Raw genomic sequence first — 27316 nt, forward strand, 5'->3', positions numbered from 1 at the left:
AAACCAACTCTGGCAGACAAGTAATGAATTTGATGGTACACAAAATAATCAACTTACACGAAGGGCTGAGGCAAAACTGTTTTTCAGGTTGGTAGATATGCTCATCAGTAAAGGCTCCCTGCAAGTAATCATAGCCATTCCAGCTGTCAAGTTCCGCATCATGTGATGAGCTGCTATCCGCATTCTAGATTCCTCAGAATCCAGGGCAAAATCCTTTCGGACTATCTGTTCACAAGTAGTCATGGCAATCTTAATTGACCGATCTACCACAGGATGGACCAGCTCCTGGACAGCCCGTTCAATTGCTTGCCGCACACACTGCTTCAACTGTGGGTGAGCCTGAAACAAAGGGATCTGGAAGGAGAAAGAGAGGCACAGAGCACGCCATCAGCTTATTATTGAAATAAGACACCCAGATAGTGACTCGTATTCTTTCAATGCTATACAAATTACAGAGCCGCGGGGTGGGGGTGGGGGTGGGGGTGGGGAGGGGGAAGTGGCGGCGGCACTGTCAGTATAACCCGTAATTCGTTTTGTTTTTTTTGTTTTGTTTTGTTTTTTTTCTTTTTTTTTAAATTCCATTCAGTTTTAACAGGCAAGCTGCTCTTTAAACACCTATTACTCACTTATAGACACATGACTTTCTAATTTAAAGTTATGGCTAGATTAATTGTTAAAAAGGCAATTCCTTGCCAGCTGGCTCCTTGTGAGCTGCTGGCTCACTTCTTTAATCCCAGCACTCAGGAAGCAGAGGCAGGCAAATCTCTGTGAGTCTGAGGCCAGCCTGGGCTACAAAGCAAATTCCAGGACAGCCAGGGCTGTTTCAGAGAGAAAAGAAAACTGTCTACAAAAACAAAAACACACCAAACAACCAAAAAAAGCAAATTGTAAGGGACGAGAAGACAGCTCATTGGTCGAGAGCACTTGCTTCTCTTGTGGAGGCCCCAGGATTTGGTTCCCAGCACCCACATGGCAGCTTTATAATGGTCTGTAATTCCAATTCCAGGGGATCTGGTGTCACCTTCTGATCCTCAGGCACACATGTGACATGCACAGAACACATGCAGACAAAACACTCATACATATCAAATAAAAATAATGTGAAAGACTTTGGCTTAGAAATTCTAATGTACAAACTGCAGTCTGCCAAAAGAAATGGTTTAATACTAGGCCAAAGTAACATGACAATGAAACAAAAGAAAAACTACTACAGCATACATTAACAACAATCTTTTGACCTATGTATGGATTATACAAAATCGTGATTTTATTGCTGGTATAATTAAATCACTGTGGAGTAGGGTAAGAGGAACAAATAGGAATCCCAACCACTGAAAGACAAGCAAGGGGATCCTACTTGTACTACATGCATTATAGACCCCTCAAAATACACACACACACACACACACACACACACACACACACAGAGGATTTGTGTGAACCAAGCTGGCCAACTCCCCAGAGATCAGCCCGCCTGTGCCTCCTGAGTGCTGGGATTAAAGACATTTGAAGAAGAAAAGGAAAAAAAAAAAAAACAAACCAAAAAACCTCACAGGGGAAGAGGGTGAATAGCGAAGGCCCAGTGGTCAGGCAGGTATCAGATTTAGAAATTTTTTTTTTTTTTTTTTTTTTTGGTTTTTCGAGACAGGGTTTCTCTGTGTAGCTTTGCGCCTTTCCTGGAACTCACTTGGTAGCCCAGGCTGGCCTCGAACTCACAGAAATCCGCCTGCCACTGCCTCCCATGTGCTGGGATTAAAGGCGTGCGCCACCACCGCCCGGCCCAGATTTAGAAATTCTTGTTTCTTTATTGTTACAATATTGTTTAGTGTGTTAACCACAAATTGATAAAATGTTTAAAAGTATTTTTATCTCACAGGTGAATGAATTGCATATATTTGTTAGGTAGTGGCTGATACATAAAGTGGTTAGGCACTTGCTGCTCTTGTGGAAGACCAGGGTTCGATTCACAGAACCAATCTGGTAGCTCACAATCATCCACAACTCCAGTTCCCGGAAATCTGATGCACCTGACATGCATGTGGTACACATATATACATGCAGGTAAAGAAATCACACACACGATAAATCAATCTTTTCAACAAAGAAAGAAAGCAGGAAAGATCAGTTTTACTTACTGTAGGGTTTAGAGTAATGTGTGGTGCCAGGCCTGCAAGAGAATAGACATTGATGTCGTGGTAGCTGTACTGAGGCTGTGGTGGAACTGTGGCTGTACACGTAGTACTGGTAGCTGGTGTTGTTGAAGTTGCTAGGTGTAAAGAGATAACAGCACATTTGTTGAATATATGCAAAAATCAGCTGGCCATTAAGTGGATTTTATCTACTTCAACTAACTGGTTAGACTCTTGAGAAGGGGGCAGCTGAGGTCACATCTTTCCCATCCTGAAAAAGAAATTTTGCTACTACATGAACTATGAGCCAAGCATATAAATGTCCATCAGTGGCAGTGTTCCATAGCACAGAAACATGTTTTGTTTGTTTAAACGTTTTTTTTTTTTGAGACAGTTTTCTCCATGTACAGATCTGGCTGTTCTGAAACTCATTCTGTAGAACAGGCTGGCCTCGACCACACAGAGATCTACCTTCCTGTCTCCCAAGTGGTGGCATTAAAGGCATGCACCACCACACGCAGAAACATTTTAAGTGTAAATCTACACTAGCCATGGGTACCTATCTTCACCGGTCTTTAACCTAGCCATTACCAGGTTCACTTGGAATTTGTCAGACGCCAAGAGTAGGGGAGAAAATGGTTCAGGGTGGTTCAGTCTACCAATACCTCACTGTTTAACATAACTACATCTCTCTCTCTCTCTCTCTCTCTCTCTCTCTCTCTCTCTCTCTCTCTCTCTCTCTCTCTCACACACACACACACACACACACACACACACACACACACACACACACACACGTTTACTTGTCAGGGTCCCAGGCTGGGTGAGAATTAAATATGTAGCTTAAATTGGCCTCAAACTCACAATCCTCCTGGCTTTAGCTTTTCAAGTGCTAGGATTACAGACCTGCACCCCTAAACCCAATCCTGATCGTCTTGATACAGGTAAAATAATGTTCTCCTAGCAGATGGACCTGATCTGACAAACCCTAGATTTTAAGGAATAATGCAGGCTATTGTGCCATTCAAGTACTCTTGACACTTCAAATAATGTAAGAGATAAACTAGCCTGCTTGTGATACAAAGACAATTAACTGACTCATATTTGCTTAAGATTATGTTGAGATGAGAGACAATCTGATAAGGTGACTACCCTTAGATGTTACTCTCACTTGATAATTAGAAGGCTCACCAAAAAGTAAGTAAAATTCTGCACAACGTGGGACATTTAATGGTTTGCTTATGTGGCTATGTACCATTTGAGAAGGTTCTGGCTAACCAAGGCTAGACTTCTGCACTTACTTGTCGTCGTGATTGCAGGAAGCTCTTCCGGCTGTTTGACATCTTTCTTTGGAGCCGAGAGTTGTTCATCCAAGTTCTTCAGGCGATCTTTATCTTTCAGCAGGTTTCCAGGTTTGAGCTCATTGATGTCTAATGCAAGGTTCTTACAGAGCACCTCAATTTCAAACTTCAAGTTTAACTGAATAATTCCAGTATTTGATTAGAATTTTGAAGAGAAAATTTGAGCTTTCTTCATGATATATACTACCCCTCAATCCAATGGTACAATGCCCACTGCCCACTGCCCCGTTCAATAGTCTGTCTTTAATACAAAGTTTAATCATCTTAAGGCAGAGAATTCTCCATGGGTGAAGCAACAATTTTACCTTTAAGTCATGTTCCTGGTGCAGCTCAGCCAATACATTCATAATTGCCATTGTCCAGGGGTTTGGTGGTCTAAAAACCTAAAGAAAAGTTATGGTATTAAGCTAGCTCTTAATCAAACCACTATTTAGTATTAGTTCAACGCAAATTTACGGGACCCTGACAAAACCCCTACAATACATTCCAGAACAACATCAAAGTTGATACATTCTGTCATATAATTTCACCTAACTTTACAAATATCTAAGATCAACTAAGGAAGACCTATTGAGATAGCTCTATGTACACAAGAACAAAGCTATACTCTCTTGGGAATTGTGTTAACAGTCTCTCACAATTCACCATGAATAGCATTTACTCACCAGACTACGAATGCTGGACTCTAGAACTTTGGCAACAAAGGGCACTACGTAAAGCAACTCTTGTTGTCCTTTAACGTAAGCCTCTAGCAGCAAAGATTTCACATCCAAGTCCTAGAATTTTAAAACAAAACTTTTGAGAAGCTGAGAATCTGTTCAAGAAACCCTCAGGGAAAAAAATTGAAAATAAAAAACCCAGGAAAAGTATCTCACTTACTAAGCTCATCTCTCAAAATCCCATCAATACATTATCTGACCCTTGCCTGAGAAAAAGGGGGTACAAGCAAGCATACCTCACTGGCTTTTTTCTCTATCCTAAAAGAGCCCATTGGACATAGAATTAAGAATCCTAACACGGTCAAAGTCTTGTAAAAGCCCAGGGATAATTAAAACATTCCTTCCAGCCAACTTTTATACATGTATATCCATCTGAAAACTCACCGTGTGCAAGATGGGCTTATTTTTAGCTAATGTGATCATTCCCAGCCAATGTCCCAAATTCTTCAGCAAAGAACGATCTGAGAAATTGGCCGCAGCTTTATCAGAGGTCAGCAGCACCTACAATAGTTAAGGATTTATAAATATAAGAATAAGCTTATGAAAGAAATTCTCAATTTCATATTTGAGAATTCCATTACCCATTCTAAAAGTAAGCTATCAATTCTGAGAATATACCCAAAGAAGATCAATTCCATGTATCATATTGATATTATTTTACTATGTTCACTAGTAAACATTTGAAAACACGTTTTAAGGAGTTCAACAGGTGGAATACTATCTATCATAAACAAGACTGAGTTGGAATCCCAGCATGACAGAATAACTAAACAAAAATGGTTATTATTGAAATTTGTCATAGAATACATGGGAACTTCCAAAGATTACAATAATCCTTACTATAAGATAATAAAATCTGAACATTATGTTCCTTAACTCCATAAAGCAGCAGCCAAATGACATAAGTCAGCTGTGCAACAAGGAGCCAGGAATTCTTTTTGCACTACAGCGTAACCAAGAATGGGGAAAATTCCCATCCACAGGTTTAAATATAGTGCTACTTCCTAAGCCAGACCCAAGTTACTCAACAATGGATGATCTCAGCTATATCTGATTTCACTGTTTCTTGAAAAAGTTTCATATTCAAATATAAATAGTACTTTAAAAACGAAACAGTCAAACTTTATGGAACAAGTATAGTAAGAGTCTGACCTTATACTGCAAAGAATCCCAGAACCAAAGCTATTTCACAAATAGGTCTGGCATCTAGATAGCCAACACTTGACCAGCAGAATGGTTTTCTGTAAGGCTATTTCTAGTTCTTAAAAACCAAAATAGAGAACTGTGAACATGTTCCACACACCCTCCAAAGAGATGAGGGAGAAGTGGATGTATGTGACCAGGTCAACAAGATAATATGCCACAAATACACTGAATAGTTCCATGTAACAGAAAGCAAACTTCTGAAGCCACCATACATGGAAAGATGAAAACAAATTTTAAAAAGGCATTACACTTAAACAATACACAAGGTTAAAAGATTAAATACTTGGGCCAGCTAGAGGATTCAGCAAGTTAAAGTGTTGGCCACCAAACCAGATATTCTGAGTTTGAGCCAGAGACCCACATTATAGAGAACCACCTCCTGAAAGCTATCCCCGAGCACACACATGTGCATGAGTAATTTAAAATTAAGTTTATAGAACCCAGTAGTTAAACATCATAAGACCTACAGCACTTTCCATGGGTATCTAACATAGATAACAAAGAGAAAAAGAACCAACGATCCTAAGTTCTATCTGCTAAAATAAACTTAAAGCAATTACTAAAAGACATATAAGAACTCTTACCTTAATGTTTCTGTAGGTCTCATTCAGAACCATCTTGTTAAATTCTGGATTTTTCAATGTGTCAAGAAAGTTTGAATACAGGCTATGAAAGTTTGGCTCAATACTGACTCTTTTCATAACTAGATACTGAGAAACCCAAGGCATAAATTCTTCCTTCACAGTTTCTTTAAGCTCTTCAACCTAGCCAATCAACATGACACAGGCAATAAAGAATTAGTACAAATAGAAAAAGAGATAAAATGAAGCCTGGGTTCTATGAATCACACCACAAAGCATCCAGCTCCATAAACTTTAGCATGCTACTGAACTACTAAGCTGGTTCTTTCCGTGATATTTTGACAAGTACTCCTCAGATTTTAAAAGATCCCCAAGTGCTGGTATTACAAGCTTATACCCCAAGGGCCAGCATATTAAACTTCCTTTTTTTTTTTTTTTTTTGAGGCAGAGTCTGTTGCTCGGATCTCACACTGGAGCCCGGGCTGGCTTCAAATTCAGATGTCCTCTACCACTATGTCACCACGTGCCATCACTCTCAGCCCAAAGCCCACTTCCTACGATAATCCTCAAGACTGTCATTTCAAAGCACTATCTTCATCTTTCCTCTCAGAAGGCAAGCACTGTTCGTATGCTTGTCAAAGCTCTAACTCACAGTACTTATTGTGGGTCTAATAAACACTTAACATAGTTTCTGGAAGAAGATTAAAATAAAAAGCAAAAAAACCTTCCATCAAGGTTGGGCATGGTGGCGCAGACCTTTAAGCTTGGGTGGCAGATAGAATTTAGAGGCCATCGTGGTTAACACAGTGAGCTCCAGGCTGGCCAAGGCTACTTAATGAGACCCAGTCTCAAACAAAAACCTGCCATCAAAATTAACACTTCTCTTATCAGGAGAGCATAACATTATTTCAAATAGGCTAAACTGCAAAATAATACATCTAAAATGGATACTGTTTAATTCCTACAAAAATACTTTTCTCTTTTTTAAAGACATGTGCCACCAGCTAAAATTATACCTTTTAAATTGAGATTGGCCAGGTGGTGGTGGCGCATGCCTTTAATCCCAGCACTTGGGAGGCAGAGCCAGGTGGATCTCTATGAGCTCAAGGCCAGCCTGGGCTACCAAGTGAGTTCCAGGAAAGGTGCAAAGCTACACAGGGAAACCCTGTCTTGGGAAAAAAAAAAAAAAAATGAGATTGTTCACTTTTGTTTTTAGACAGGCTCTCTATCACTACATGATAGAAAAAGCTGGTCTTAAATTCCTTGTGTTTAAGTAATTGTCCCACTTCGGCCTCCTCAGCAGCTCAGACTGCTGACTCACACCATGTACCTGACTTACTGAACTAAAAAGGTTTTAAAAAAATCCTTCTATCCATTAAGGAAAAAGAGAGTGCATTTCATAAGCTATTATAGCATGCTTACCTTCTGGGTCATATTTGACTGTGAGAGATTGTTGAAGATAAAAGCAATTTTCTCTTGGATATTTTCTGGGGGCTCGACAATCCTCTCAGTTTGATCTGTGGCCACAAGCAATGTATCTATATTTGTTGTATTTATAGAAGGCTAGAAGTAATAAAATACACTGGTTAAAACAGTCAGCTGCTTCACTGGAAAAGCAGACAACAGAAGCGCTGGAAGACAGCAGCTCCAAGGACAAAAGCACGTGCCCCAAGCCTGAAGGCCTGAGTTTACTGCCTGGGACCACAGGCGAGGAGACCTCCACATACACATCACAAACACACAAACTAAGTGCCAAAACATAAAGGTAGTGAAACGTTTTTTAAAAGATTATAGAGAGATTTCATTAGCATGAAAACACACATGGTATAACTACATTGGTAAGATACTTAAGCCCATTATTAAACTATTACACAGGGGTCTCTGGGGAAGACGGGGAGAAATGCTCATCTTTATGCTTACAGTAAAATAACGTACAAATTCTCTACTACATATTTATACCTGGAAAAGCAAAAAGACCTACTTACTGGCACATCTTTCTTAAAGCTAACTCCCGTCGGCTTGGTGACTGTAACCGTTTTAGCAACAGTGGTGGTTGTTGAGGTGGTTACCATTGTGTTAACCTGACCCGCAAGAGGAGCTTTTGCTGGAACCTGGGCCTGGGCCTGGGCCTGAGCCAGTGCAATACTTCCAGGGGTCGTGATAGAGCCCTGCATTTTCACAGGAGGATCTCGAGACTGCTGTCCATATTCGATGTACTGTATGGGTACAAAAGGAAACACAGTGAGGCTTCTTAACAGAAATGGGGGCAAATTTTTCTTTTCTTTTTTCATTTTTTTGAGAGAGGGTTTCTCTGTGTAACAGCCCTGGCTTGTCTTAGAGCTCACTTTGTAGACCAGGCTGGCCTCCAACTCAGAGAACCACCCGCCTCTTCCTCTCAAGTGCTGGGATTAAAGGCATGTGCCACCACTGCCCAACTGAAATGAAAAATTTTGTCTTATATGTCCTTCACTTATGAAAGGATAAAAATAATTTTAAAGTTTTCTTTTAGTCCATCTCACTTAATCCTTGCCCCTTACTGACACCAATATGTAAGTGGACACCGTGAACTCCTGTTAAGATAAAATATTAGTATGTTAAAGTGCTTTAAACTAGACTGGCAACTTTAAACAACTTTAAAAAGTAGTCTCAGGGGCTGGGCAGCGGTGGCATAAGCCTTTAATCCCAGCACTCGGTAGGCAGAGCCAGATGGATCTCTGGGAGTTCAAGGCTACCCTGATCTACAGTGAGATCCAGGACAGGCACCAAACACTACACAGAGAAACCCTGTCTCAAGGGGAAAAAAAGAAAGAAAAAGTAGTCTCAGGGGGCTGGAGAGATGGCTCAGCAGTTAAGAGCACTGACTGCTCTTTTAGAGTACCCAGGTTCAATTCCCAGCACCCACATGGCAGCTCTCAACTGTCTGTAACTCCAGTCCCAGAGGATCCAACACCCTCACACAGATATACATGCAGGCAAAACACCAATGCACATAACAAATAATAATAAAAATGATTAAAAAGTAGTCTCAGATATCTATAAATGAAATTCCTTAAATCCCTAAAAATTCAAACTTTATGTCAAGCGTTTTTATTGAACACTGGCTTCAAACATACCAGTGTGTGTTGTATTGCAGTAACAATACTTGCCCAGGAAGCCCAAGGAACTGCAGCTGAATCCCAAGAACATATATGAACATGAAAGAGGAAAAAATGACACAGAAGTTGTCCTCTGACCTCCATACAGGCCATGAAAAGTGCATGTTTTTATACATATACATGCAATAATAAAAAAAATTATAAAAAAATCATCTCAGTAGTATTCCTCACAAATCTCCAAACAGATCAAAGGAGATAAAGCCTCTGCCCATCCAACAAGTGTTACAGACCAGGGCACTTACCTCCTGTAAATGATGTGGAAACTGCATAAAGTGACTTATAGAAGCCAAATGCTGACAATACTGAGGATAGTCCTTCAATCTGCCAAAACAAACCAAACTTATTTGTTCATTCATCATTTTATGTGAGAACAGAAAGAAAATGCTTTTTTTCCCCCAGACACTACTATGTGAAAATCATTTCCCCACTGTTATTTGGACAAATATGTCAAAGGGAAGACCACCAGCCAGGAACAGTGCATGCACACAACCCCAGAACTAACAGTAGGAGCACCAGCTCAAGCCAACCTAGCTGTGTCTCAAAAAGGGAAAAACAAACCAACCTATTCATTACAAAGAGATGAACATCAAAATGGGGGGAGGAGGAAGGCAGCAGTCATGAACATCACTCCACATTAGAAAACAAAACACTGCCCAGGTATGATCACACAGGCCTGTAATCCCGGCACTTGGGTCAGTGAGGGAAGAGAATTGTGATTTCCAGGCCAGAATAAGCTTATATAAAACAGATCCAATTAAAACTTTTAAAAAGTGATTTAAAATTAAGTAACAAAAAATAAAAAAAGCCATACCTCTGCAGATCACATTTTACCATCCCCACAAACAATGGACTGAGGGTACAGCTCAGTATACACTTAATGTGGAAGTATGTGCATGTGTGTATGTAATGCTCCACACAGTGAAGATACTTCCAAGAACTACGAAGGCTGAGAATGGAACATACCAAGTTTCAGATGAGGGTTGGGGAAGAAGGGAGAAAGAAGTATGCCAGTCTATCTACTTACCTATTTTTAAATCTATCTAGCGCAGCAATACCAAAATAATACATTTTTGATCCAAAAGGCTTCCGTAAGGCTTCAAGAACATATCTCAGGGCCAGACCCAATGCCATGTAAGTGACCAGTCCTTTTTCAATTATGCCACCAAACAGGCAGGCTGTTATATGTAATTCTTTATCAGGATACTGGGGGAAAAACCGATACTCTTCAAACAAATTCCTCAGCATACAGTTAAATACTTCTCGCTCCCTTTTTATAGTAGAGTCTTTAAATCTCTGTAGCATTTCTAGTACCTAGGAAAGCAAGATAAATATAACACAAACACACAAACTTTAAGAGTCTTCCTCATACATCTTAAGAGCAGACTTGCTAAGGAAAGTATTTATCAATTAAAAAAACCCAGAGCTTAAGACAAACATTAGGATTTCAAAAGATATACAGAAATACGACAACACTTAAGAGAATTTCTAAAAACCTTGAAAGGGTACACTTACTTCCAGTTTATGAAAACACGAGTAATTAGAAATCCTAGACACTCACCTCATCAACAGACATGGTTGGATGTGGTGGGTGATTATATATTCGCTGGAAATAGCTGTTTGCTTCATCATCTATCTCTTTACTGAAGTGTTGATTGGCCTCTGGCCACACCTGAGACAAGTCGGCTGTTTGGGGCAGGGGTAAAGGCTATCAGTAAACATATTTAAGTCTTTCTTCAACTTCCCCAGAGAATTACAGACTGATATGGTTCTAACTTTTTTTTTTTTGGGGGGGGGGAGGGACTGAAGGTTCAAGTATCTAATAATCAATTTTACTACTAGAGTTGTCCAGGCAGACAAAAGACTTGTAAACAAATTGCTTTACTTACTCTTACTACAGAATTTTCTAAGTCATACTGCAGTAAAAAGTTCACTAGGCTACAACTCCTAACGTATTTACCATTAACACAGCCCACTCATTAGTAAATCTTTACTGCTTTGTAATAAAAACATGATTCAACATAAAGCATGACACATAAACACAAAACAAGCTACAAAACATTAACATTCAGACAAACCTTTCACACTAACATTTTTAAGCCAGTTCATATTTTATGATTATTATTACTATTACTATGATAATGATGTTATTGGGAGACAAGGTCTCAACTATGTACCTCTCTGGCTGGCCTCGAACTCACAGAGATCCATTTGCCTCTGCTAGAATTAACGGATTGTACCACTATCACCTGGCCTGCTTTTTCTGAAAAACTATTTTATGTGTATAGGTGTTTTGCCTGCAAATATGTCTGTGCACCGTGTAAATGCCTCAGAGACCAGAAGAGTGTGTCAGATTCCCTGGAACTAGAGTTACAGACAGTTGTGAGCTGCCACATGGATGCTGTGAATTGAACCAAGGTCCTCTAAGAGTACCCAGTGCTCTTAACCACCTTTGTTTTTTGAGAAAAAAATAGAATTAGTGTGTACACAGTAAGTTAGTTCAGGCTAGCTAAAACCTGCTTCTGCTGCTCAGGTGCAGGAATCACATGTTTATACCACCATGCTGCTCTTTAAATTCTTCTATCATCAATATTTAGTCCCAGTAATAAGACAGGCATAGGAGTCATTCATCTATCCTGATGGGTGTATAAAAAATGTTTGTTTTTTTTCTTTAAGGTAATATTACTAAGGAAGTGAGCCTTAAAAATGGCTCTTAAATTTGATCATATATATTAGACAGTGACATTTATGAGGTAAATAAAATTACATATACTAGGAAGTTAATATGTTATTTACTTCATAACCTTGACTAACTGAAACAAAAATCTGAAATTTTCTTGACTGTTCCTCCATTCATTCTGTTCCTGACTTCTTTCCCCAACTTGAGAAAGGGTTTCTCTATGTAGCTCTGGACGGCCTGGAATTCACTCTGAAGACCAGTCTGGCCTCCAACTCAGAGATCCACCTTCCTCAAAGGCTGGGGATTAAAGGCATGTTACACCATGCCTGGGGCTTCTGACTTCCTGAAAGCCACATGAATACATCTGTATGCGACATGTAAGATTTGTATGCAAAATGGGAAAACTCCAAGTCTTTCCCTTTCCCATACCAACTCTTACTGTATGCTAACACCCTAAGGACACCACCTCTTATTAACTATCATTTTGTTCTGGCTATCCAGAGTACAAATAGTGATAGCTCTAGTTTTATTTTATTAATTCAAATTTGTGTATTCCCACAGATCTAAAGACATACATCATCTAGTGATGACTATTATCAACATGTAAGTACATGTTTTTGTCTACCTAATACTAAGGACAACACACAAGACTTTTTTACACGTATCAGTCACACCTCACAATCACAGACAACACTACCACTTACAAGGTTTCATCTTACTCTGCTGGAATGTAGGCTGGTTGAGTCCAGAGGTGCCCAGTTTCCTCTGTACAAAAGGGTCGTTGTTCACTGCAGGAAGTCCAAGAGCCCCAGTTCCTATACCAGTCAGGCTTCCTGTGCCAAGACCACCTACTAAAGAGAATGAAGGCAGCCACAAGTTCAGTCAGTACTTACGTTCTTCACTTCAAAGAAAAATTGACTTCCTGTGTGCACAGGATGTATATACAAAGACAGGTACAATGCACAAGTGTGGCGGTAATCGGACAAACTGGAATTGCTTTTCTCCTTCACCTTTACATGGGCTCAGAAGATCCAAGAGCCTTTTCCACTGAGCCATTTCATTGGCCCCATCATTTACAGTATTAAATACATAATTTTAAAGTGTACTCTCAAAGAATATATACCAACTCACTCAAGGTTACAATGATTAAAGAATTTTACGTAACCATTTCAAAGCTATCATGAGCCAGGATTTTTCTACTTATTCCTCAACTCTAACTCCAAAACTAAGCAAAGAACAAGAAGTACAAAGTCTAACAGCTTCATCTTTGCTAGGAAGGCTTTAACAAGCCCAGTGGTCTCAGCTGAAGTAAATTAATCATCAGGTCTAGAATATATAGCAGCAATTAGGTCACTTCTTCAAGACACTTCATCCCTTGGGTTTGGGTGTCCTACCTTACAGCCTGCACAAGAGAAGTATGTATAAGGAGAAAGATATAAACTTTACTTTATTGTCAAATTACAAATCAGTACTACACACCGGGCAGTGGTGGCGCACGCCTTTAATCCCAGCACTCGGGAGGCAGAGCCAGGAGGATCTCTGTGAGTTCGAGACCAGCCTGGTCTACCAAGTGAGTTCCAGGAAAGGCGCAAAGCTACACAGGGAAACCCTGTCTCGAAAAAACCAAAAAAAAAAAAAAAAAAATCAGTAATACAGAGAAGGAATTAAAAATAGACCAGTATTTTCTATGTGGATATAGTCCAAGTCAGGCAGAAGAAAAGCTTGAATTGGTATGTATAGTCTTTTCTGCCTATGATTCATAAAACTGAATTCACACCATTACCATGTGACTGGTCCAGTAGTAAATCCCCAGCAGCAAAAAGTAACATAAAATGTAACAAAAACCTAAGTGAGCACCATGCTAAACATACTATGATTTGGTAATACAAAATTCTTCTCGTACTGAATTTACTGTCATAAAATCCTCGTTATTTATTTCCATTAAGAGGAACTAAATTAAACAGTATGTTTCCTTCTCCCTAACTTGAGATGTTGACATCTTGCTTGAGTACTTTTCTTTTCCCAGTCACTCCAAACTCTTTAGCATACACTAACTAGGGCATACTAAAATTTACAACTAATTCCACCACCCCCAACATCCCCTTACCTGGAAGTTGTGACGAAAGTCCTCCAATACCACTGAACGCCGTTGTTTGATTTGGGGTTGAGAGAGGTGGAAATGCTTTTGCTGGTGACTGAGGGGTACTGAATGCAGAACCCAAATTTGGAGGAAAACCCTGCATACTCTGGGTGTGAGGGGCAGCTGAACCACCTATACTAAGAGATGCCATTCCAGCAAGAGGGTCAATCTAAAGAAAAACATAACAATGTATTATATATGTTTTGACGAAAGGCAGATATGGTACAAATGTAGTAATTCTTAGTAATCTTTACACTTTAACACCCACAAATTATAATAATTTAACAGTATCAAATCTGCTAGTCATTTTTCATACTACTTAAGTAATAGATTTAAAGAGTTAAGTCCTGCCATAAAGTATCAGAGCCATAGGAAGAGACTACAAAACTTACAAGATAATTGCCCTATCGCTCGACTACTCAACTTTTAGTAATAACATTAGGCAGATATTACATTATTAAATCAAAACTAATTTCAACCTGTTGTTTTATTTACAACACAGTAAAAGTATTAGAATTATCTTTCAGTTAAAACACATTGTCAGATTTTATAATTTTTAAGGTCAAAATAGATCACCTCTGATTTTTAAAAGAAGCAACAAAAACAAGATGTGCTATTGACAGAGATTTAAAACATCGAGTTAACTACTATCTGAGTTGTAGCACTACTTCACACCTCATGAGTATGGGAAATGACAAGCAGTGTCTTTTCTAAAGTAGACACTGAAGAGTCACTAAGTGCCTTTCCTTCCCTAAACCCCAACCTGCCATTCAGTGCATCTGAAACAGAAGTGGAATATATGTTGCTCCCGAAGAGAATGGGGTGGGCGATGTCAGGGAGTGACTTAAATGTACCTTGTTTTTAAAAGAGCAGTTCAGTTGAGAGCTGAAGAGCCCAGTTATAACAAGTCGTTATGCTCTAGTACTGTTGCTTGGCCCGTGAAGCTACAAACAAGACACATCAGATTCAAAGGCAGTGCTTATTTTCTCAAGAGTGTAACTCTAATTTTAAAAAGAAACCTTCTTCATTTACCTAAATCAGTGGTTTTGTATCTTTCCTTTCATTCATGAGCTATTTGATTACTAAAGTCTATTCTCAGTTATAATGCCTATGGAAGGAGCTCCTTTAAAATACGCTACACATGCAGGTATCTAAAGTATAATAAACTCAAACGGTTACTGGAGATGCAGAAGCTTGCTCTATTCTGAACCTATGAACAATGCAGACAAGAACTGTTTCATTCCATTACCTGAACAGGAGAAATGGCATCCAGACTGCTAGCACTAGGAGGGCGACCTTTTGGCATCACTCCAGGTGGTGGCTGTCTGGCCTTAGTCATGACATTACTGCAATTGGCTACCATGGTGAGGATGGTCTCTGATAACTCCTGAGAAACACTCCTACAAGGAGAAGAAAAATCAAATATATGCCTGTTATTTCCCAGACTACCTAAAGATATCAATCTGGTATCTAATAAGATGTTCTGGAGCACACGGCTACAACTGTATCTCATCCCTTGCACCTGCCATTTACCACTGGGATTTTCTGAACTCTGGGTTATCTTCAAAACTTTTGTAAAAACTGAACTTGAACAAAGATATATTTTACTAGTGGCATTAGGAAATGGGGGACAGCACACAAAGGGGGGCATGTCTATAATCTCAGCAGAAAGGAGGCTCTAACAGAAATACTGCTTAAATCTGGGAATTCAGGACTAACCCAGCTGACAGAGTAAGATCTTGTTTACAGTAATAAACACCAATACTCCGAAAACTTAAGAAAGCACTGATTAATTCTATGAAGTCAAGAGTACTACACAAATACAGCAGAAACCACAAAAAAGAAATCAACATAAAACCCTCAATTAAATACTAGTGAATATAACTCAGTAGCATATTAAACATATATATACACAATTACCATGTGAGATTTAATAAGATAAAGTCTAACCTCCAAAATCTTACTAGCATACAAGATCACATACCAAGAGAATAAAAAACAAAACTCAAACGATAATTTTACAAATAGCACAAAGGACTTTGACAAAACCCTTTCATAATAACCACCCACTCAAGCTAGAACTAGAAGCTGGGCTAACCATTGTAATCCCCAGACTCAGGAGGCTGAGTCAAGAAGGTCGCTTTAATGGTTAAAGGCCAGCCCTGTGAATATAATGAGTTCTAGGCCAGCCTGTGCAACACAGTGAGACATATCGAAAATGACCAAAAAAAAAAAAAAAAAAAGACAAAAAATCAAAAAGGCAGAGGGAATTCAACTTGAAAAAGGAAGCCTATGAAAACCCATAGGTATCAACATGGCAAAGCACTTTATACTTTGTCCAAAATCAGGAACAAAACAATGCTTCATTCCCATCATGTAAGACAAGAATAAGAAATAAAAAAACACCCGGATTAGAAAACCAGAACGTCAGCCAGTTGGTGGTGGTAGGAGGCAGAGGCAGGCGGATCTCTGCGAGTTCAAGGCCAGCCTGGTCTGTATAGTGAGTTCCAGGACAGTCAGGGCTATATAGAAAAACCTTGTCACAGAAAAGAAAGAAAGAAAAAGAAAAGGAAATCAGAAAGATGCCTACATTTATAGATGTTATCTTTTACAAAATACCCAGCAATAAATGTAACAAGGGGGCCAGTGATATGGCACTTGCTGCAAAGTCAAGCTGATGTCCGAGTTTGATACATGGTAGAAGGAAAGAACTGACTCCATAAAGTAGTCCTCTGACCTCCACCCCTTTGCACACAAGTGTACTCACACAAACGAGATGTGTGCGCACAAGATAAATTTTTAGTAAAATTGTTTTAATCAGCAAAGACAGACAAGTTTTGTATACTGAAAATACCACAGAACAAAACAGTCAAAAAACTAAAATACAAAGACATCCCAGTTCATGGACTGGAAGTCTTCATTTTACTAGGATGGCAATTTATTGATTCACCTCCTTTGTACAAAATCTTATCTCGGCCGGGCGGTGGTGGCGCACCACCTTTAATCCCAGCACTCCAGGCGGATCTCTGTGAGTTCGAGGCCAGCCTGGACTACCAAGTGAGTTCCAGGAAAGGCGCAAAAGCTACACAAAGAAACCCTGTCTCGAAAAACAAAAAACAAAAAACAAAACAAAAAAAAATCTTATCTCAAACATTACTGCTGGTCTAATGTCAACCATTTGTTCTAAAACAGGCCTGCAAGACCTAATTATGAGCTGAAGATGAAACACATGAATTGTGACCCCACAGCTGCTTTGCAATCTGCAGAAATGTACCAAGTGACCTTGAAAGGCACACAGAAAGTCAAGGAACTTCAAAAAGAAAACTGGAAGGTTCTTAATTACTACTACTCTCAATTTCAACATTTACTAAAAGGATGGTTTAATTAAGACAGTATGACATAGCAATAAGTCACATATGTATTTCAAGACAGAATTAAGAAACCGTAAAATAGCCGGGTGGTGGCGGCACACGCCTTTAATCGCAGCACTCAGGAAGTAGAGCCAAGCGGATCTCTGTGAGTTCGAGGCCAGCCTGGTCTACAGAGCGAGATCTAGGACAGGCACTAAAACTACACAGTGAAACCCTGTCTCGAAACAAAACAAAACAAAAAACCAAAAAATCATAAATAAAAACATACACTACGAGAAGACAAGCCAAAAAATGATATTTTCATTCATCAGGGGTGCTAAGAAACACTGTTAATGTTGTAGTAACTTGGTACTAAAAACCAACAACTTCCTCTTCCTTTATTCCTTCCTCCCCACCCCACTTCTTTCCAGACTAGGTCTCACTATTCTCCCTGGCTGGCCAGGAACGCAGAGACCCACCTGCCCTCGGCACCCGGTGTCATTCCTTCAAACCTCACTTTCTCCAACTCAACGTCATTAGACACAGTTTTTTGATTGGTTGCACTGGCTTATACAGGGTCTTTCCACAAAGCCCTGGCAGGTCAGGAACTCAATCATGAAGACTAAGCTGGTCTCAAACTCATAATGATCCACCATCTACCTCCTGAGTTATGGGCATACACCACCCCAAGCCTGGCCCAATACAGTCATTTCCAAGTATATTCTTCTTACCCTGCACAAGCCTGTAGACAAGCCAACATTGTTGCTAGAGTTTCAGCAGGAAGTTGAGCACTTTTGGGCTGATCTTTCTCTGGGGCAAGTCCACCCAAAATAGAAGGGCACCTTCTCTTTAAAAAAGTCATGCAAGCTTGTATAAAAGGCTCCTTTAAAAAAAAAAAAAGAAAGAAAGAAAATGCTTCAGTGTACTTTACATTTATCTTAAATGCTTTCAAACTGAAGAACTAAATAATGTAACTACCATCTACAACAAACGACAAATAAGATTTTATATGTCATCTTACAAAGGGGCTTTTTGGGATAGGGATGTGGCTCAGAGGTAAAGCAATGGTCTAGCATATGCCAGGTCCAACATCTTTCCTTGTTTTTTTTTTTTTTTTTTTTTTAAATGTGTCTTTAGACATTTTAGCAACCAAATTTTTAAGAATGAGCAAGTCCTGCTTACTGCTTACCCCATGTTCTCTTATTTTATCTGTTAGCCACTTGTCAAGTTTGAGGTATTCACGCCGTGAAGCAAGTGCAGCAAGGTCAATAACAAAGGCAAATGGAGTGCCATTTAGCAGCATTGACAAGGCCTAAGGCAGAACATTTACAAAGTCAAGTAATAACCATTTCTTTGTACTATTTTCTACTTCCTGTTTTTAATAGACAAGTCTATTACATCTATTTCCTTCATCAGTTTCTTTTTTAAGTACTCTATTTAGAATTAAGGCCCCGTTTTAAAGGTAAAGTCATGACCACCTTCATAATTTAACTACTTGTCTCTTTTTTAAATAACAATATCAAAAGCACAGTAAGAGAGTATAATGACCCTTTCCCAATTATTATAACTTATATTAACATAGTGATAAATGATATTTAATCAACTAGCAGAAGATTATAACAAATTTGCTAGAGTTGAAATTAACCTACTTTCTACAAAATTCTATCTCATAGATTATTCATGACTGAAGTTCAGTCATCACTTGCTTTTAAAATAGTCGTACAAGGCTGGTTACACAGCTGTGGTAGTTTGCCTACCATGTCTAAGTCCCTGATATTCCATTCTGAATGCCACTTTAAAAAAAAAAAAAAGAAAAAGAAAAATCAATCAAACCACCAGCCTTTATCTGAGTCAGACCAACCAAAAGTAAATGTGTTTAACTATCTAAAACTATTCTGTGACCTTTCAATGTACAAAGCAAAATTCTAAATCTTAATTAAAATGAGCTAGTTATATGTAAAATATCCCTAACACATGTATATTACATAAGAATGTATTAATCATTAGTAAACCACTGCTGCTGTATTCCTCTGAAGTCACCTTCAAGTCCTGGGCCACGTCAAGTATTCGAGACAATTTGGCCTGATCATACTGTTCCCCTCTCATGTACCATTCTGCCATTGCATGCATTATAAGTTGGCGAATTGATGGAGACTGTCCCTAAGAAAAAGAGAAGGGGAAGGTTAAGTGACAACCCTGCCAGCCATCTGCTAAGTATTGCTTAGCTAACTGTCCATGTTCTACTTATGAAAAAGAAGTATCACTCCAGAGACTAAGCTCAGGCTCAAGCACTATGTAATTATGGTAACATTTTTTACATCTTCCCAAATCTAAATTATGTTTTTCTATGAGCATGTAAGTCTGCTTACTCATTTTCAAACATGAAATATAAGACATAATAAGCTAACTGCACTGGTGTGTGCCTATAATCTCAGCATGAAGTATGTTAAGTCAAGAGTTTGTGATAACTGAGCTTAGTGTTTGTATTTGATGCATCAAGAGACCCTGTATCAAAAAACTAAAAACAAAACATTAAGGCAGACTCTTGGAATCCTAGCACTCAAGAGTTCCAAGCCAGGGTGGGCAGGGTGTAAGGGTATAAGGAGAGATTTACTTGTCAAGTAGAGTCTATAAATTATAATCAGAGGTGAAGGCATAGAGAAAGAGGTGTAAATGCTTGCTTTGCAAGCATGAGTACATTCAGATCCCAGCATTTGCATGACTATAACCGTGCAATGTGAAAGTAGAAACAGGAAGTTTGCTGGGCTTGCTGGCTGCCAGCATAGCTCTAGGTTGAAGGAAGAGAAAAACAAAAAAACAAAGCAGGGTAGGACAGCCTAAACCTCTGAATGCATGTACACACACACACACACACACACACACACACACACACACACCCCCAAAAACAAGAGACTATGTCTCAAAAAACTAATAATAATAAAAAAAAAGTTCTACTTCAGAAAAGAAAAAAAAAAAAAACCATTTAAAGCTATCTTTGGGGTGAGGAAAGAGCTAATCTGCAAGAGTGCTTCCTTAGCACACTCAAAGCCCTGGGTTAAATCCCCAGCACCACAGAACCTGGGGATCCTAAATTCAAAGTTATCATTTGACTACATAGTGATTTCCAGTCCAGTCTGGGATACATGTGACTCTTGACTCCAAAACAAAATAAAGACTCATGTGCAACTTTCCTAATTTATTTTTGAAAACAACATCAGGATCTCTTGCTTTCATAGTAAATATGTAAGCTCTTCATCAATGTCAAAATGTGTCACAGCAAGTAGCAAGTTTTAAGGATGCAGAATTTTAATATCTAACATCCTTGCTCTCTGGCACTTTTATGGAATTGACAACAGGATCCTAAAAGATAAAAACCGATGACAATAAATTTGTCTACTGCAACATGAGGATTTTTTTTTAAATGTGTCTTATGTGGTGTTTACATTTATTTATTAATGTATAAATGGTATGCCTGCAGGCACATCTTGTGCATCATGTGCATTCCTGGTAACACCAGAGGTCAGAGGAGGACTTTTGGCTCCCCTAGAACTGGAGTCATGGATGGTTGTGAGCAGCCATGTGGGATGCTGAGACTGAACCCAGGTCCTCTGTGAGAGGAGCAAGAACTCTTTAACTGCTGAACCACCACTCCAGCCTCGAAACACTGAGGTTTTAAAGGATGTCAATAAATGCAATAGAGAACTGATAAGCAAATTAGTTGTCTTACCTGACCATGCCATGCATAGTGCAAAATAATGGCAGAGTTAGGATGGTTTCCAAGGAAAATTGGCATCAAAGTAGAGATGAGTTCATGGCGTAAGGTGTGCCAGGAGGTGTTGATTTGAAGTAAGGCCAATACCAACATGTCTGGACAGTGTTTGATAGGGAAGCTGAAGAGCTGTTTCACTTGTTCATACTGCCCAACCTCTGCAAGCCTCAGCAGAGATTCAATCAAATCCAAGCTTTTCCTAACAAGAATAAATGAAGAAAGATGCTCGATCATTGAAAATATAAAAAAATGCTGCTTTCCTTCAGTCACTGGGCACTGAAACCATATCCTTATAAGCACTTTACCATTGAGCTATATCGCTAGCCTTCAAATTCACTCCCAATTAAGCGATATCGGCCAGAATAAAACTACATAAATCACATTCCTACCATATCCTGGAATTAGAGATTATTCCTAAGTGGCTGCTATGAATTCTAAAATCTACACACATGCTGCTGGGGTTACAGCAAGGCAGGAAAGCACTTGCCAGAATGTGGAAAGCCCTTCATTTCATGAATACTTTGTGTTGGAGGGAAGGACACCTGCTAGTATGTCTATAGATTTAAAAGGAAATTAAAATTAAGAATCAATAACTGGTTTGCATAATCATAGATTCTCATTACCAAGATTTTTAAGACTGGGATGAGAACCAAATAATAGTGAAAAATCCAAAATATACATATTAATAAGATAATTTACATGATAAAATTTCTACCAAAATATACAGCCTTAGCACTTACTATGACATGCAAAGTTTACAAAGCTGTCTTCTGATGTGCTGCCAAGTGTGGAGCGTATAACACTAATTAGTCGTGTGGAGCGTATAACACTAATTAGTCAGAACCTGTTGGGCTGTAATTACATCTAAAAATCTAACTCTACACTTAGTCCTTGAGAAAAAGGATAAAGCCGTAACATGAAATGATGTATCAATGGTAAAAAAAAAAAAAAAAAAAAGGAGTTGAGAGAACTTATACAACTGAAGTGTTTGGTTTATGCTGCAGTCTGTCCCAGAAATGCTATTTTAAAAGAAAGAGAGAGAGACAGAGAGAGAGAGAGAGACAGAGAGAGACAGAGAGACAGAGAGAGAGAGAGAGAGAGAGAGAGAGAGAGAGAGAGAGAGAGAGAGAGAGAGATACACTTTTTGAGCCAATTAGATTTAAACGTAGAATATACCTAAATATCAGACCTCACAAAAACAAAGATTTAACTAGGGACAAAAAACTAAAAAAGATTTTTTTTTTCATCAACATCGTTTATAAAAACCTTTATTAAGTCAACCTCATTAAAAAAAAAATTTCTGGGACTGGAGAGATGGCTCAGAGGTTAAGAGCACTGGCTGTTCTTCCAGAGGTCCTGAGTTCAATTCCCAGCATCCACATGGTGGCTCACAACCATCTATAATGAGATCTGATGCCTTCTTCTGGCCTGCAGGATATATGCAGGCAGAACACTGTATACATAATGAATAAATAAATCTTTAAAAAAAAAATTTTTTCTGGGCTGGAGAGATGGCTCAGAGAGGTTTAAGAGTACTGGCTGATTTTCCAGAGGTCCTGAGTTCACTTCCCAGTACCCACATGGCAACTCACAACCATCTACAGTAAAATCTGGTGCCCTCCTCTGGGCACCTCTATATACATAATAAATAAAGTTTCCTTTAAATATATTAACAGTGTTACTTGCTCAATATGAGCTTTGTATTTCTAGGGTGCAGGAGTGTTTACCATGTGGCAATTTCTCGATTGTCATCCTCTGGTGGTGCTTTCAAAATGTCAGTGGCAACAGTATGACACGGATAGTCAGCAAAGCAGAAGACCTCTGGGTTTATCAGGGAATGCTGGATGAAGGAGAGCTGCAACGAGAAGACAAAGTCCTTACTGCCATAAACGACTAGGAATGCTGCAAAAAGATGAACCACTTTCATGGGGCTAACCTTGAGGGTGTTAGATAACTACCCTTTAAAAAACAAAACAAAACTATTAACCCTTCGGAAACCAGACAATTCAGAAGATGGAAAGTGACAATAAGATGGTGTTAGAGATAAACATATCAAATTGGAAGAGCTTTGCTGCTTCAAGTTCTAAAACTGTGAAAATAAAATATAATTGACAGCAAACCACAATTTCCCAAGCTGTGCAAACTAAGTTAAGGATAACATTGTAATCAATGGATAAACTGGCCTAATGAAAGAAGTGATTACTATTTCTTCGTTCTATACCTAAGCGTAACTCTCACCTGGCCTTCTGCATGTTTCCAAGGCCGATATATGAAATCCACTGGAAACACGTCCATGCCCAGGCCCCTCTGAATACCATAAACCACATTGTGAAGTCCTTTGCTGTCACGAATTTGAAATCCAGGATGGTCCAGTTCATAAGTTACTTCCTTGAAATTCAAACTCGGGTTCTAAAAAGATGAAAACATTTCAAAGTTAAAGGAACAAATATGGGCAAATACTGATGCTTTGGCCAAGTCAAACTAAATCTCAAATTCAAAGTATTCCATTTAACATATCCACCAATATCAAAGATTTTTAGCAGCTTCAACAAGTTTCATATAAAGTTTTTTTCATTCCTCCCTCTCCCCAGACTGGGCCTTACTTTATAAAACTGTCAACACTGGCCAGCCTAGAACTCACTGTGTAGACCAGGCTGGCCTTGAACTCAGTCAGAGAGATCAGCCAGATGTGTTGAGTCTAAAGACGTGTACCACCACCACCACCTGGTCCTTATAAGGTTTGGATGCACGGACATAAAAAAAAAACATAGGTTTTCAGTAACAGGATAGAACTAATGATGCGTTACCTGTTTCTAAACTAAAATAAAATGAAAAACAAGTAAAACACCACAAACCTACTTCTGGTAAGGCTGCCAATTTCTCAATAATAGCCTCCTGAAGCATATACAACTGCATTATGTATTTTTTTAAATATTTTATTTTAAAAAAATCTTTCCATTTACATACCAACCCGTCCCCCCTTTCCCCTTCTGCTCCCCCATCTCATGCCCATCCCCTTATTATGTATGTATTTTAAATTCAGTGTTACTACAAGCCTACATGAATGAAAATAAACAAGATATTAAAAATTAGCTGGGTATGGCAACACATCTTTACAATTTCAGCCCTCAGGAGGCCGACTCAGGAAGATCCTGAGTTCCTACTCAGCCTGTGCTACACAGTGAGATCCTGTCTCAAAAAAATACCCCTTAATAAAGTCAAAGCTATAATGCACTGAAATGTAATTATTTGTAGAGCTGGAAAGTGAATCCAGGGCCTCCTTTATGCTACGCATGTATTCTATCACTGCATTTTATCACCAGTCCTATTAAAGATCTTTTAAAATAAAAAGGATTTTTTCATAAGATTTTTACTTTCTGTGTATTTTGCTTGCATGTATGTGTATGTACTGTATTTATGTACCATGTATAGGCCCAATTCCCATCAATGTCAGAAGAGGTTATCAGATACTCTTGAATTGAAGTTACAGACATTTGTGAGCCATCACATGAGTGCTAGGAACCCAATGCAGGTCCTCTGAAGGAGCAGCAAGTGCTCTGAACCTCTAAGCCATCTCTCAGGCTCCCTTTGAAAATAAAACAACCTACGTACATTCCCTTTAAGAAGTCTTAACAAGCCAGGTGTGGTGGCACGCATCTGTATAATCACACTACTCTGGAGGCAGAAACAAGCCATTATGTGAGTTCTAGGCCAGTCTGATCTTTCAAAGAGAAATTCTGTCTTTTAATAAAAAAAGGAAAACAACAACAAAACCCCCAACAACAAAACCAAAGTCTAATAAATAATACACACTTACAACCTGGGCCTTTGCAATTAAAGTTCAGTCCCTTGAGCTCCATTATTTTTTGCCTTTTCTTCTTTGCAGTGCTAGGTAGGGATCTCTTACACTAACATACCCAAAGACACACTTGTTTTTCATAGTGCAATCTTACTATGTTTAGGTAAACAAATGCATACCATTGTATTACAACTATCTACCGTACTCAGTACAGTAATATACTACACAGTTTAGGTGGAGTAAAAGGACAAGTATTCAGTAGTAGGCTATTCCTCCTAGATTTGCGTTAGAACACACTATTCTGATGGCATAGTGAAAAAAATTACCTAATAAAACACTTCTCAGAATGATAATCCTTGTTAAATAAGTAACACGCTGTATTACTAAGAAATGTAACAAAGGCCATTATGGGAACAACCAGTTTTAAAAAATAAAAAGAAGCAACAACAAAATACCTAGGCCATATCAGACACTATCTCAGAAAAGGGGGGGGGAGCAAGAAACAAGTAACAAAAGATACACACAATCCCACAAGTAACTAGAGCAGTGGTTCTCAACCTGTGGGTCACGAACCCTCGGGAGGGGTGAGGACAAGTGGCCCTTTTACAGGTGTCACCAAAGACCATCAGAAAACACAGATGACAACATTATAGTACACACGGTAGCAAAATTACAGTTATGAAGTAGCGCTGAAAATAATTTTATGGCTGGGGGTCACCACAACATGAGGAGCTGTATTAAACTGTTGAAGGATTAGGAAGGTTGAGAACCACTGACTGGACTAAGGAGATATCTCAGTTGCCAGTGAAAATTCATGAGTTATGCCTAGAATCCATGTTTGAAAAAGTAACAAAGCTGGACATGACTTAATCCCAGCACTTTGGAGGCAGAGGCAGGTGAACCCTGTCTCAAACAAACACAAACCATCACATATCTGTAATCTCAGTGCTGAGAAAACAGTCCCTAGAGATCATTGACCAGGTAACCTAGCCAAGTTGATGAGATCCAGGCAGACTGGAGACCATCTCAAAAAAATATGGTGAAAGACTAGGAAAATGGCTCAGGAGATAAGGCACTTGATGTGTTATTGATGGAGTTTGAAGCCCCAGAACCAATGATGTTACAATGTGAGTGTTCCTGTTATCCCAGTGCTCCTCCAGCAAAATGAGAAGCACAGGTAGAAGAATCCCTACAAGACTGAGCTAACCAGACTGGAATAGGCAGCAGCAAAACAAGACAAATGTGAGACCCTGTCTCAGTCAAGATGGAAAGCAACAAATACGACTGTCCTCTGAATTTTTTGTGCCAAGTGACACACACACAAAGGTGGAGAGTGATTTAGGAAGTCAACAAACATCAACCCTGACTACCAAACAGACATACACGTGCCTATCAACACACAAAAACCAAGGCATTGGCTTTGATCCTTGAAGCTATTAGAAAACAGAGTAAAGCCCACTAATTCTGTTAATAGTGAAGTTATGAGAGAACGCAGGGGTTCTGTGCAACTAGGTAGTTGGTAGTAAGTTGTAAACATGAAAACTAAAAATGAGAACTGGGATAAATACCTCGCTGTTTGCGAAGAGTCATGAGCTGGGTATAATAGCTCAGGCAGAATGTCTAACATGTACCGAGGTCCTAGATTCTATTCCAATCACCCACCAAAACGTCTATTCAGATCTTGCCAGGGTTGGTGGTCATAGCATTCTGGAGGTAGAGGATGTGAGTTCAATCAAATTCAAGGCCACACTGTGCTACCTAGCTCCAGCTCCAAGACAGAGGATTTTGGTTTGTCTTTTCTGTTGTGCTAAGACTGAACATAGCTTTCAGCATGCTGGGCAAGCACTCTACCACTGATCCATGTTTCCAATCTCATGTAAGTAACTCTAAAAAATATTACTATCTGTTGTTTTTTTAAGGTAGTCTCACAGGCATGCATCACCACTCCAACCTGTGTTAAGTAATTTTTAATTACTTTTATTTTATGTGCACTGGTCTTTTGCCTGCATGTATGTCTGTGTGAGGACGTCAATTACCCTGGAACTGGAGTCAGACAGTTGTGAGCTGCCATGTGGGTGCTGGGAATTGAACCTGGATCCTCTGGAACAGCAGTCAGTACTCGAAACCGCTGAGCCTTCTCTCCAGCCCTATAATTCTTGTATTTTGTTCTTTGATATTTTATCAAGAAATTACATATGAATTTACTATTCTCCTGCTGCATAAACTTCATCAATCCCTCTTACTATGCAATTTGTCATTTGTTTTATTTAAGCATTTTCATATTTCATCAAGGTATTTTCTTTATATGGAGGGCCAATTAGTTTCTGAATAATCAGAAAATAAAGACCAATGTGTAATAAAGATGTACTTTTGCTACACACACACACACACACACACACACACACACACACACACACACACACACCATTC

The 27316-nt window shown here is 39.1% G+C and overlaps 1 protein-coding gene and 2 non-coding genes across 9 annotated transcripts in view; all 3 read right to left on the reverse strand.

The window, feature by feature from the left end:
- Window positions 1-27316, reverse strand: part of Cnot1 (CCR4-NOT transcription complex subunit 1) — an 85161-nt gene that overhangs the window by 23589 nt on the left and 34256 nt on the right. For 2 of the 7 annotated variants that reach the window (XM_059264624.1, XM_059264628.1), the window contains exons 11-31: window positions 23326-23496; window positions 22815-22942; window positions 21046-21286; window positions 19359-19478; window positions 18508-18630; window positions 18050-18201; window positions 15218-15368; window positions 13936-14137; window positions 12533-12676; window positions 10710-10834; window positions 10176-10462; window positions 9394-9472; window positions 7982-8212; window positions 7419-7559; window positions 6000-6179; window positions 4594-4710; window positions 4156-4266; window positions 3796-3873; window positions 3431-3608; window positions 2136-2266; window positions 58-354 (exon numbers count right to left, since the gene is read on the reverse strand). In XM_059264624.1, the coding sequence (XP_059120607.1) occupies window positions 58-354; window positions 2136-2266; window positions 3431-3608; window positions 3796-3873; window positions 4156-4266; window positions 4594-4710; window positions 6000-6179; window positions 7419-7559; window positions 7982-8212; window positions 9394-9472; window positions 10176-10462; window positions 10710-10834; window positions 12533-12676; window positions 13936-14137; window positions 15218-15368; window positions 18050-18201; window positions 18508-18630; window positions 19359-19478; window positions 21046-21286; window positions 22815-22942; window positions 23326-23496 (3387 nt within the window). Of the gene's footprint in view, window positions 1-57; window positions 355-2135; window positions 2267-3430; window positions 3609-3795; window positions 3874-4155; window positions 4267-4593; window positions 4711-5999; window positions 6180-7418; window positions 7560-7981; window positions 8213-9393; window positions 9473-10175; window positions 10463-10709; window positions 10835-12532; window positions 12680-13935; window positions 14138-15217; window positions 15369-18049; window positions 18202-18507; window positions 18631-19358; window positions 19479-21045; window positions 21287-22814; window positions 22943-23325; window positions 23497-27316 lie in introns of all 7 variants that reach the window. The other 5 variants (XM_059264625.1, XM_059264629.1, XM_059264623.1 and 2 more) reach the window with 3 other exon arrangements.
- LOC131912137 (small nucleolar RNA SNORA46) lies at window positions 5073-5208 on the reverse strand. The gene has a single exon (XR_009379544.1). It is a non-coding gene; the product is annotated as a small nucleolar RNA SNORA46 (small nucleolar RNA).
- On the reverse strand, window positions 14815-14949 carry LOC131912138 (small nucleolar RNA SNORA50). The gene has a single exon (XR_009379545.1). It is a non-coding gene; the product is annotated as a small nucleolar RNA SNORA50 (small nucleolar RNA).

Source organism: Peromyscus eremicus, chromosome 5 (genome assembly GCF_949786415.1).
Source record: "Peromyscus eremicus chromosome 5, PerEre_H2_v1, whole genome shotgun sequence".
Taxonomy (NCBI): domain Eukaryota; kingdom Metazoa; phylum Chordata; class Mammalia; order Rodentia; family Cricetidae; genus Peromyscus; species Peromyscus eremicus.